This window comes from Erythrolamprus reginae, chromosome Z (genome assembly GCF_031021105.1).
Source record: "Erythrolamprus reginae isolate rEryReg1 chromosome Z, rEryReg1.hap1, whole genome shotgun sequence".
Lineage (NCBI taxonomy): Eukaryota > Metazoa > Chordata > Lepidosauria > Squamata > Dipsadidae > Erythrolamprus > Erythrolamprus reginae.
Window position 1 is genome coordinate 78,767,355 of NC_091963.1, and position 12,693 is coordinate 78,780,047.

General features: G+C 44.1%; 1 protein-coding gene across 1 annotated transcript in view; it reads right to left on the reverse strand.

Moving 5' to 3' along the window:
* Window positions 1–12,693, reverse strand: part of LARS2 (leucyl-tRNA synthetase 2, mitochondrial) — a 359,496-nt gene that overhangs the window by 142,356 nt on the left and 204,447 nt on the right. The window contains exons 12-13 of the mRNA XM_070728261.1: window positions 12,320–12,603; window positions 1,798–1,896 (exon numbers count right to left, since the gene is read on the reverse strand). Of these exons, the coding sequence (XP_070584362.1) occupies window positions 1,798–1,896; window positions 12,320–12,603 (383 nt within the window). The remainder of the gene's footprint in view (window positions 1–1,797; window positions 1,897–12,319; window positions 12,604–12,693) is intronic.

Here is a 12,693-nt window from a genome sequence, read left to right on the forward strand (position 1 = left end):
GTGCCTGTGGAGCCTGTGGCTGCAGCAGCCAGGGCTGGCGGCTAGCGGTCATCCGCACTGAGGCTTCCTCCATCCCATCTCCCTTACAGCCTTATGGCTGCAAGCAAACAAGAGGCAAGTGTGTGCCCTCCCCCACCTCCCTCTGCTCTCCACAGCCAGTGCTTTGCAGGCTTAGGGGTGAGCGGGCGCATGGTCCACCGCCAATATCGGGAAATCCCGGTGGGGACAGAGCTCAACTGGCATCTGCCTTCTAAAGCCTGGGAAAGATTTACGACGTTGCCACAGCCGCTACCAAACAAAGCCAACATTCTGTCTGAGAACTGCAAGCTCGCCTTGAAGTCAGTTCTGGATTTGTGGAGGGAAGGAATCAGGAGTGAAGGGCTGTTCTGTTCTTCACCCTTCTTGCTCACCCCCGACCTCCTGCCCTCCGCGAATCCAGAACTGATTCCAAAGTGAGCTTGCAGCTATTGGGCAGACGGCTGGCTTTGTTCAGTAGCGGCTATGGCAACATCCTAAATCTCAGCGTGGTGCCTGAGCCGAGGAGGGCTGGGGAGGTATCCGGCCCTGGCTGGGGAGAGACCTTTCTAGGGAGGCCGCAGGTCATGTGGCAAGGGGGGAGGTGAGCTGATTGGTCCACTCTGAGCTGGGCCGCTCTACCCCTGCCAATAAATAGTGAAGGCTTCATTTGTTTTGGCTGCCATGGTTATTGCTGCTGCCATGTTCTAGCGATACGTACCACCGCCGCCAGAGCTACTGCTGCTCCTTTCTGACTTTCTGGCCTTCTTCGCCCTTCCTTTCCTTCTCTTCCTTGCCGCCTCCTCCTCACGGAACCTTCCTGCCACTGCCAGGACCGGGATGTGGGTAACTGGGGTGGCAGAGAGGCAAAAGCCTGCCCGACCCACCTCTGTAGGCTCGCTCATCTGCTGTCATTGGAGAAAGCGGACATGCATCTCCGTATCTACCCCAGGTTCAAAATGCAATTTAACTTCAAAGCTGAGAAAGGGAAGTGAATTAAAACAAATCCTGTGATTGGCTGGCGGCCTAGTGTCCCCTGGGTCCAAAAGGCCAGGGCAAAAGTGCTTTTGAGACCCATTCCGCGAAAGGGCCAGGGAGAAAAGGCAGCAACCAATGCCTGGGGGGCAGAAGGCTGGGGATGGAACAGGCTCAGTCAAGTGGAGGAGGTTAAAAGTCCTAGTCCCTCCTGAAACATGTTAAGAGCATTGGTTCTCAACCTAGGGGTCGGGACCCCTTTGGGAGTCAAACAACCATTTCACCGGGGTTGCCTAAGACCATGGGAAAAGACAGATTTCCCATGGTGTTAGGAACTAAAGCTCCTATTCTAGTGCCTTGGAACATATTTTTACAATCCGACCAATCAAGTGTTTACAGTTGGGGTGTCCCTCTGACCTTCCTACCAATCAGCTTAAAGCTGTTGAGAAAATTGGCACTAGAATTGGTTGGGTGTCATCACAACATGAGGAATTTATTAAGGGGTCGTGGCCTTAGAAACATTGAGGACCACTGTGTTAGTGGATTGTTCTATGGTTCTATGTTCTTCACTTAACTACTGATGCATTCTTTGAGACATGGCAGATTGTAATATGGGAGTCTTGCTTGGAATATGCTGGAAATGTCTAATCCTTCTGCCTGTGCTCCTCTTCATTTCACATTATATAATTCACACACATTGTACATTCTTAGTAATAGAAATATTAGTTTCCACCTGGGTTATGAAAAGACTAATCAGCCTATACAACTACATGTAAACGTAGAATGAAAAATATCCAAGTTACTTACCTTTCAGTATTATGAGGATCAGTGTATCTTAAGTAATACCAAGCTGAATCAACAAATGTATCCATTGTGTCAGTTTCTCTCCTTGCAGGCTTCTTACATCTAACAATAAATTAAAATTAGTATTTCTAAGGATCCATTAAGATAAAGGAGTGTAGAAGAGAGAAAGGAGTCTGTTTCTTAAGATGGAATAAAATATGTTAAGATCCAGACTGTGGACTACTGTACTCTCAGAGATAGTGAACCTTTTTTCCCCTCAGGTGCCTAAAGAATATGGGCATGAGCTATCATGCATGCGCTAGTGCCCAAGCCCATAATTCAATGCTTAGGGAGGGCGAAAACAGTTTCTCCCCACCTACCCCGCGCAGGCCTTCTGGAGGCGGGAAATGACCTGTTTCTCAACTTCTGGTGGGCCCAGTAGGCTCATGTTTCGTCCTCCCCAGGCTCCAAAGGCTTTTCTGGAGCTGGGGAAGGGTAGAAACACCCTTTCCCATCCCCCGGAGGCTCTTTGGAAGCCAAAAATGCTCTCCCAGAACCTCTGTGTGAGCCAAAAATAAGCTGGCAGGCACACACATGCACGTTGGAGCTGAGCTAGGGCAACAGCTTGCAGGCCAGCAGATATGGCTCCGCGTGACACCATGCCATAGGTTCGCCATTACTGCTCTATGCCATCTACTGTGCTAATATAAGCAAATGAAGATCTAATGAGATGTAAAATCCCCAGGTTCTTGCTGAGGTAATCATTAACTTAAAATTATTTAAAATATTCCTATTATGATTAACAAAATAATAGATTCCCATCTAGATATTTATTTTATTTTATTTATTAAACAAATTTATATAGCTTCCCAACCCCCATTTAGGTGATTTTTGGGTGCTTAAAATAAGAAAATAAAAATCATAAGACACCGAGAGGAGTGTGGACAGGTGCCACAGCAGGATGGGAGTTCTTCACACTTAGTGGGAATCCCAAATTCCCGTTGCCTGGGCGTGTCTGGTTCTTATGGAACCAACCCCAGAACTGCCCTGAAGGGGCAGGGAAGAAGTGGGACACTGTTGGGTCCTGTTTGGGGTTGGCATACCCCACAGGAATCCATCCCAGAGCCCTCGACCGGCAGCGGTGAAAGTCGGCTTGGGAACATGTTGTCCCAGACGTTCGCCTTTGACTTCGGGACTCAGTTGGGAAGCCGCGCGACTGTTTTAAAACGTCACCGCCGGCATGTCCCGAAGCCAAACGAACCCGGGTGGCCGGGCGAGCAGCGAGCGAACGGCGGGTGGCCGGGCGAAGGGCGGGCGAGCGGCGAACGGCCACCCGCCGCTCGCCCGCCGTTCGCCGCTCGCTCGCTGCTCGCCCGGCCACCCGGGTTCGTTTGGATTTGGGACATGCCGGCGGCGACGTTTTAAAACAGCCGCGCGGCTTCCCAACTGAGTCCCGAAGTTCGCCTTTGACTTCGGGACTCAGTTGGGAAGCCGCGCGGCTGTTTTAAAACGTCGCCGCCGGCATGTCCCAAAGCCAAACGAACCCGGGTGGCCGGGCGAGCAGCGAGCGAACGGCGGGTGGCCGGGCGAAGGGCGGGCGAGCGGCGAACGGCGGGCGAGCCGGGCGAAGGGCGGGTGGCCGGGCGAAGGGCGGGCGAGCGGCGAATGGCCGGGCGAAGGGCGGGTGAGCGGCGAACGGCGGGTGGCCGGGCGAAGGGCGGGTGAGCCGGGCGAAGGGCGGACGAAGGGCGGGTGGCCGGGCGAAGGGCGGGCGAGCGGCGAACGGCAAAGGGCGGGTGGCCGGGCAAACGGCGGGCGAGCGGGTGCTGGGGGGGCTTCGCCCTCCCGCCAGCAAGAGGGGGAAGACCCAGGGAAGCCGCCCAGCAGCTGATCTGCCCGGCGCCATCTACGCATGCGTGCCCATAGAAAAAAAGGGCGCGCATGCGCAGATGGTGTTTTTACTTCCGGGTTCAAAAATCGCCATATAGCCGTTTCGCAAAGATCGGGATCGCAATACCCGGGGGATCACTGTAATACAATAAGCTTTTCACTAGGTGTGATTTTTATTTACATAGTTGAGTATTTTACGGTAGAATTAGCAGGTTTTATTTTTGTTTTGGAGCCAGTAGTAAAATAAGTTCCAACAATCATAAAATTGTGTTTCCTTGTTACCTTTTATTTCTAGAGTCTATTTAGTCATCTCTGCACATTGTATAATTTTTTCCAATACTAATTCTTCTTGATTTTTTATTGATGGAATGTAATCTATGTGGTTATTACCATATTTTTCAGAGGATAAGACGTAGCTTTTTCCTCTCTAAAAGAGGCTGAAAATTCAGATGCGTCTTATACCCTGAATGCAGCTTTTTTCGAACCTTTTTTCCCCACAGCCCTAACTAGGTGCTAACGAACTTTCCAGCTCTTATCTTGCAGGCTCTTTCATTGTTACTGTCTGTGAAGAATGTTTTCCAAGCTCTAAGTCTTTGCACAGTTTTTTTTCATTACTCTAACTTGCTCCAAGTAAGTTTCTTTCAAGCCCTTATCAGGTGCTAACAATGTTCCCAGTTCTTACTGCTTGAAAGTTCTTTCATTGTTACTCTCTGCTAAGAATGTTTTCCAAGCCCTGTCTTTGCAGTTTTTCTTCATTGCTCTAACTTGCTACAAATGTTTCTTTCCAGCCCTAATGATAGTGCTAATGATATTTCCACCTATTACAAGCTCTTTCACTCTCTTTTACTCTTTGTGAATAATGTTTTCCAAACCCTGTCTTTGTAGGTTTTATTATTGTTCTATTTGTTCTGAATGTTTCTTTCCAGCCCTAACCAGGTACTAACAATGTTCCCGGTTCTTATTGGCTTGCAAGATCTTTCATATGAGAACATATGCACCAAGACAAATTCCTTGTGTGTCCAATCACACTTGGGCAATAAAGAATTATATTCCATTGTTACTCTCTACTAAGAATGTTTTCTAAATTTTCTAATGTTTTCAAAGTTTTTTAATGTTTCCTAAGTCTTTGCCCTAACTCAGCTCACCTGCCCCCTAAGTCTTTGACATACAGGAAAGGTACTAGAGGGATGAAGAGGAAGTAGAAAGGAAGGGAGAGAAGGAGTGAGAGGTGGAGAGAGAGAGACAATGAAGAAAGAGGGAGAGAGAGGTTTAGGAGGAGTGAAGGAAAAGGAAGTAGGAGGAGGAAAGAAGGAAGAAGAGGGGTGCAAGAAAGGGTAGTTAAAGGGGCAGGCTGCTGTTGTTTAACATTAAAAAAATTAAATAGGGGTCTATGAATAAAGAGCAAAAATGTACAATTATGAACTTTGTATGATGTATGTAATACTGGAAGGTATATGCATGTTGAATCTGTATTTGTGAAGGTGGAGGGAAAAAAACTTTTGAAAAAAAATCATGACCCCCACATCCTTGACAACAGCAACAAAATCAGATCCACCACTTGATCAACTCCATCTCCTGTTTGTGGTTCTTAGACACGCTGAAAAAAACTAATGTCTTCAGGACCTTTTGGAAAAGCAACAAGGTACAAGCCAATCATACCAGGGGGGAAGGATGTTCCATAAAGGCATCATCCACCAAGCAGATTGTTTTTTTGTGGTCCCACCAGATGTGCAATCCTAACAGATGTGATCTACAACCTACCCTGCCTTCCTGTCCTGATGGGCTGGGTGAATATAAAGAGTGAGAGGCTGTTTTTCAAAAAGCCTGGCTTCAAGGCATGTAGAGTTTTAAAGATGTTAACTAGCACCTGGAAGCAAATTGGAAGCAAATGCAGCTCCCACAAAAGAGGCAACATATGCACAAGTCTAAGCTTAAGCAAAAGTGTTCAAATTGCTGAATTCTGAAATTCAACTGAAATTTTTGGATGCTCTTCAAGGGAAGCCCAGTGCAGAACACATTATAATAGTGCAGTTGTGATAGATTTTCCATTAAGAAAATCTTTTGCGTTGGGCTTAGGATTTATTTTACCTCTTGCTCTCTTTGTCTGTTGAAACCACTGCTACACAGAGCATTAATAATTAATCAATTTTGTCTTGATAATCTTAAATAATCTCTTCATTAATCATCTTATTATCCTAGTATTAAATAAGCATCAGCATTAACTAAGTTCAGCTAAATTAATATGAACTCACCCTGTTTATTGAAAAGGATAGGTAACAAATATGCCTTCACATATCTTGAATTATTCCATGATTTCCAATTAGCATGGCCAGCAGCAAGAAAATTATATTTTTGCAGGAAGAACAATTAGATGCATGAGGAAGCTTATTCCTGGTCCTGAATAAGTGCTGGTTATGACCTATAAAGCCATACATGGCTTAGGACCAGATTATCTTTGGAACCAGTTAGGTCCCACAGAGTCAGCCTTCTCCAGGTCCTGTCAGCCAGACAATGTCGGCTGGCGGGGCTTCGGGGAAGAGCCTTCTCTGTGGCAGCCCTAGCCCTCTGGAATCTGCTCTCCCTCCGGAGATACGTACGACCTCCTCCTTCTTGGTCTTTCGTAAAGCTCTTAAGACATACCTCTGTCGGCAGGCACGAGGGCCGTGAGTGATGAGATTGTCTTTGGCTGATACTGTGTATGATTGAATTGGATGAATGTGTTTGATTGTATATGGAGTTTTTAATATTTTTTAGTAATTTGTATAATTCTTTTATATTAATTAGATTTCTTTACATATTGTTGCATTTGTAATGTTGTACGCCGCCCTGAGTTGCCTCGAGAAGGGTGGCATAGAAATCTGTTTCCCACATCCACACCTTCAAAGTCCAGTCTTTACTAGGGCTAAACACAGAATACCCTAATGCTGAATTTCACTAAATGCTGAAATACAGCATACTCAGTGGAGAAAATTCTATTAATAGAAAGAATGCCAACATCTAAATTTTAGAAATAATAATAATAATAATAATAATAATAATAATAATAATAATAATAATTATTATTATTATTATTATTATTATTATTAGTCAATACAATACAGCAAACGAGATCACTATGCTGGATTTCGTATTTCATCACCAGTCGGGCGCTTCCCAAGCACCTAGGATTGCGTGACGTAGCGGCGACGTATGTTTGCCGATCCCAGTAAAGCGGCCTTTTGCAATTGATAGATGGAGATTTTGTCAATTCCGATAGTTTTCAAATATCCACTGAGATCCTTTGGCACTGCGCCCAACGTGCCAAGTACCACTGGGACCACTTTCACTGGCTTATGCCAGAGTCGTTGCAGCTCAATTTTTAGATCTTTGTATTTCACTAATTTCTCTAGCTGCTTCTCCACAATTCTGCTGTCCCCTGGGATTGCGATGTTGATGATCCATGCTTTCTTTTTCTCCACAATCAGGATATCTGGTGTGTTATGCTTCAGAATTCGGTCAGTCGGAAGTCGGAAGTCCCACAGTAGTTTTGCTTGCTCACTTTCAACCACTTTTTCAGGCTTATGATCCCACCAGTTCTTTGCCACTGGTAAATAGTTGTTTGTTTGTTTGTTTGTTTGTTTATTGATTGATTGATTGGATTTGTATGCCGCCCCTCTTCGCAGACTCGGGGTGGCTAACAACAGTGATTTAAAAAAAGCATGTAACAATCCAATACTAAACAACTAAAAAAAACCTTATTATAAAACCAAACATATATACAAACATACCATGCATAAATTGTAAGGCCTAGGGGGAAAGAATATCTCAGTTCCCCCATGCCTGACAGCAGAGGTGGATTTTAAGAAGTTTACGAAAGGCAAGGAGGGTGGGGGCAATTCTAATCTCTGGGGGGAGTTGGTTCCAAAGGGCCAGGGCCGCCTCAGAGAAGGCTCTTCCCCTGGGTCCTGCCAAACGACATTGTTTAGTTGACAGGACCTGGAGAAGGCCCACTGTGTGGGACCTAACTGGTTGCTGGGATTCGTGCAGCAGAAGGCGGTCCCCGAGATAATCTGGTCCGATGCCATGAAGGTCATAACCAACACTTTGAATTGTGACCGGAAACTGATCGGCAACCAATGCAGACTGCGGAGTGTTGGTGTAACATGGGCATATTTGGGAAAGCCCATGACTGCTCTCGCAGCTGCATTCTGCACGATCTGAAGTTTCCGAACACTTTTCAAAGGTAACCCCATGTAGAGAGCATTACAGTAGTCGAACCTCAAGGTGATGAGGGCATGAGTGACTGTGAGCAGTGACCCCCGGTCCAAATAGGGCCGCAACTGGTGCACCAGGCGAACCTCGGCAAACGCCCCCCTCACCACAGCTGAAAGATGTTTCTCTAATGTGAGCTGTGGATCGAGGAGGACGCCCAAGTTGCGGACCCTCTCTGAGGGGGTCAATAACTCCCCCCCAAGGTGATGGACAGACAGATAGAATTGTCCTTGGGAGGCAAAACCCACAGCCACTCCATCTTATCAGAGTTCCGGCACAAGTTCCAGTGGATCATCTGTGCCACAGCATCGTGTTTATGCTTGTAGTCAGTCTGTACGATCTTTTTGCAGCAGCTGAGTATGCGATCGATTATTTCATCTGTTTCTTTACAGAGTCTGCACTTTGGATCGTCTGTTGATTTTTCAATTCTGGCTTTGACAGCATTTGTTCTAATGGCCTGTTCTTGTGCTGCCAGTATTAGTCCTTCTGTCTCCTTTTTGAGTGTTCCACTTGTAAGCCATGACCAGGTCTTTTCTTTATCCACTTTGCCTTCAATCTTCTCCAAGAACTGGCCATGCAATGCTTTGTTCTGCCAACTGTCCATACGACATTGAGTTACAGTTTTTCTGTACTGGTCCTTAGTTTGCTTCACATTGAGAAGCTTCCTATTGTTGACCTCCACCAACACTGACTCTTTGCTCTCCTTCACATAGTCAGCTAATGCATGCTTCTCTTCTTCCACTGTCTGCTTCACTTGCAAAAGTCCTCTGCCGCCTATTTTCCTTGGTAAATACAGCCTGTCAACGTCACTGCGGGGGTGTAGTGCATGATGGATCGTCATTATTTTTCTGGTTTTCCTGTCCAAGTTGTCCAGCTCTGCTTGAGTCCAGTTCACTATGCCAGCTGTGTATCTAATGACAGGTATGGCCCAAGTATTTATAACCTTGATAGTGTTGCCACCATTCAGTTTGCTCTTCAAAATTTTTCTGGTCCTCTGGATGTACTCTTTGCTGATCACAGTTTTCACATGGCCATGCTTGATATTATCCAGTTGCAAGATGTCCAAGTATCTGTAGGCTTCTGGCTGGTGGCACTTGATGGTTTGACCATTTGGCATTTCAATGCCCTCACTTTCAGTGTTATTGCCCTTTTTCAGTGCCACTGTGGCACATTTATCCATGCCAAACTCCATGCTGATGTCATTGCTGAGTATTCGCACAGTGTTGGTTATTGACTGTATCTCAGTTTCTGATTTTCCGTACAACTTCAGGTCATCCATATACAACAGGTGTGAAATTTTGGGTGAATTCCTAGCAGTTTGGTAGCCTAGGTTTATATTCTATAGGATGAGTGACAGCGGGATTATAGCGATGATGAATAGCAACGGGGACAAGGGTCCCCCATTATTATTATTATTATTATTATTATGCCACCCCTCTCCGTGTTATTGATAGATCAATGATTGGACATAAACATGGTTGATGCAGATTTAAAAAAACAGCATAGCACTATTAAAAGAAAAAAGCATTTTATGTTTCTGCTCTGCTACTCTCTGGATTAACTATACCACTTTGATATATGGCAATTAATGTAATAAAGAAAATTACAAAAAAAGAAGTTTTCAATTTTAGATAAAAAGAATTTAGTAATTTGTAGTCATGAGAGGAAGGCATATAGGAGGTTGTTTAATACAATTCCTGAGCTGCAGTCTGAATTGATACAATGGGAATGTATCTCATTCCATGAGAATGCAAAGGCAGCCTTTAAGGTAATAAAGGGCAAGTAACAGCAAACACAACCTGCAATAGTTTTAACACTATTTCTTAATAAGGAACTGTTTTCCTCCAAGAGCTCAAAAGAACCCTTTATTACTTCTTCCTAATACAGGTTAATATCAGGGCCCGAAATCTGTTTTTCAAGTTAAGTACTGATTAATCCTCTCCTGTAACAAAATTACTATGGTCTAGAGATCCATGGTGGTAAATCTATGGCACATGGAGCCAAATCTGAGGGCACGTGAGGCGTTGCCCTATGTTAGTTCCAGTGTGCTGGCCAGCTCATTTTTAGCCTTCAGAAGGGCCAGGGGGAAGCCATTTTCACCCTCCCCAGGTTTCAGGAAAGCATCCAAAACCTGTGGATGGTGAAAAACAGACCCAATGGAACTATCAGGATGAACTTTCTGTAGGACTGTTAAGCCATTTTAACCATCCACAGGCTTCAGGAAAGCCTCCAGAACCTTTCTGAACTTCTGGTAGGCCCATTGGGCCTATTTTTCGCCATCCACAAGTTTCAGAGGCTTTCCTGTAGCCTGGGGAGGGCAAAAAACAGCTGAAGCCTCAAAAAACAGCTCAAGAGGCTTCAGTGAGGCCTGTGCGCATGCACAGGGGGCAACGGGGGATTGTGCATATATGCATAGGGTAGGGCATTGCATTATGGGTGTTGGCACACACATGCATGAAAGCAACAAAGGTTTGCTATCACTGGTCTAGACTGTCCAGTAACATTTTTACATTATTTATGTTTTTAAAGGAAGACTACTACTGACCATAAAGAAATAAGAAATTTTCAAGATTGCCAGTGTCTGAACTTCATTTTTTAATCTCGAATGCAAGAATAAAGAATGAGCTGTGAGGAGCTAAAATGTAGAGGTGTGCCTTATTACCAGAAGGAATCTATTCGGAACCTCTTTGAACTATTGACAGAAAATGACAGGTTTACTGCCTCTGTGTTCTGAAATGTGAATAGTTTCTGATCACTTAAAGCTCTGGTAAGGCAGCTTAACAATACCAAATTCATCATGAGAACAGTGTTCCATAATGAAATGATGAAGCCTTGGTGGCGCAGTGGTTAGAGTGGAGTACTGCAAGCTGCTTCTGCTGATTGCTGGCTGTAGTTCAGCAGTTCCAATCTCAAGGTTGACTCAGCCTTCCATCCCTTCGAGGTGGGTAAAATGAGGACCCAGATTGTTGTGCGTGATATACCACTTAGAGAGGGCTGTAAAGCATGGTGAAGCGATATATGTCTAAGTGCTATTGCTATGAAGAAACAGTCTCCCAAGGATTCTGGTCTTTTCCATTCACCAACCTCATGGTCTTAGAAAGCACAGATTTAATTTCCTTAATGAATATGCAATTTTCTGAATTGGATTTTTTTCACACTATAAGACACACTTCCTCCCCACAACCACCACCAATGTGGGTGGGTGGAAATGTCTGTGTGTCTTTTAGAGCAAATATTGTGGTGGGGGAAGGGGGTTAGTGTGGCAGCGGTGTTTGTTGCTGCTACCTGTCACTACCGCTACTTGTAACTGCCGCCACCATTCACCACTGTGAGGGAATACTGGAGCCTTTGCTGCTGAGCAACTGATCAATGGTTGGATTGGCCTTCTGGAATATCACTGATCAGCTGTTCTAGGCAGCAAGGATTCCCACTGCCTAGAACAGCTTATCAGAGGTATACTGGGAGGCCGATCCAACCACCAATCAGCTGCTTGATAGTGAAAGCTCCAGCATCCACCACTGCCCACAGCAGCTAACTCAGTTGACCTGTGGTGGTGTAACAGAATGGAACTCTGACGAGCCACGTGATGAGGCTGCGATAACATGCCAAAGCTGACCAAGCTGTTTCCTATTTGCTGCAAGGACACTAGCCAGATGAATACCGGGTGGATGCTGGGAGGCAGAAGCAGATTATTTTTCTCTTGTTTTCCTCCTCGAAAGCTAATGTGTGCCTTATGGTTTGGTGTATCTTACAGTGTGAAAAATATGGTATATTCTTATAAATCAAACAAACAAGAATTTTAAATGTAGCCTATATAAAATCTCTTTCTAATCCAAATGCTCTTTATACAGAACAGCAGTACGGCTCAGACTGATTGCAAAAATATAATGCAACTCATTCATTAAAATTTTCTAACGCAGAGACAGTTTTTTGGAACAAAAGTAATAGCTTTTAGGTTCCTATGCTTGAAGAGTAAATACAGCAGATACATGTTTTTCTAAATAAAATTGTGTTTGTAATATCTTGCTGCAAATAAATGAATTCAGATCCTACAGTTGAAATAATAAAAAGGAGATAGTAATGGTTCTTACTTAAATTCTTAAAAAGGATTTCTTCCTTTTTTTAGCAGCTGTTTAACCCCCCAAAATACAAAAACAGTACAGTAGTCAACAGTTTTCTCCTAGACAAACTATGGTTTACATATGTAATTTGTAAATGTTAGTGTATTTTTAACTGAGTTGAACTACTTAATATGAGATTTTCTAATTAATTTCAAGGCAAAATATTTTTTTAAACCCTTAAATATTCAGCACCATGAAAACAACATAAAATCTAAAAGGCATAATATGAAGAATCACCTTGAATGTAAACATTAATATATTAAATATATAGAAAACATACTCACCTTGGACATGGGCAATTAATCCAGTGCAAAATGGAAAGTAAAGGTGAGACTTCCTTTTGTTTAAAGGAAATAATGTTGGGCAACTGCACAGGTAAGTCGTCATAAGGTACAGGAATGGTTCCACAATTCTGACAATGAATGATTGGAATAGGGGTCCCCCAGTAACGCTGTCGTGAGATCAGCCAATCTTTTAGTTTATTACTTGTTAGAAATCCTCCTACATTTTTATTTTTGGCTTGCTGAGTGATGGCATTTAATGCATTTTCTCTAGTCATACCTGTAAACTGTAAACAAAAAAACAACAGCATATGCTTCGTTCACAATTGAATTAATTTTGTATACAATAAGAGATTATATTTATTTTAATTAATAGA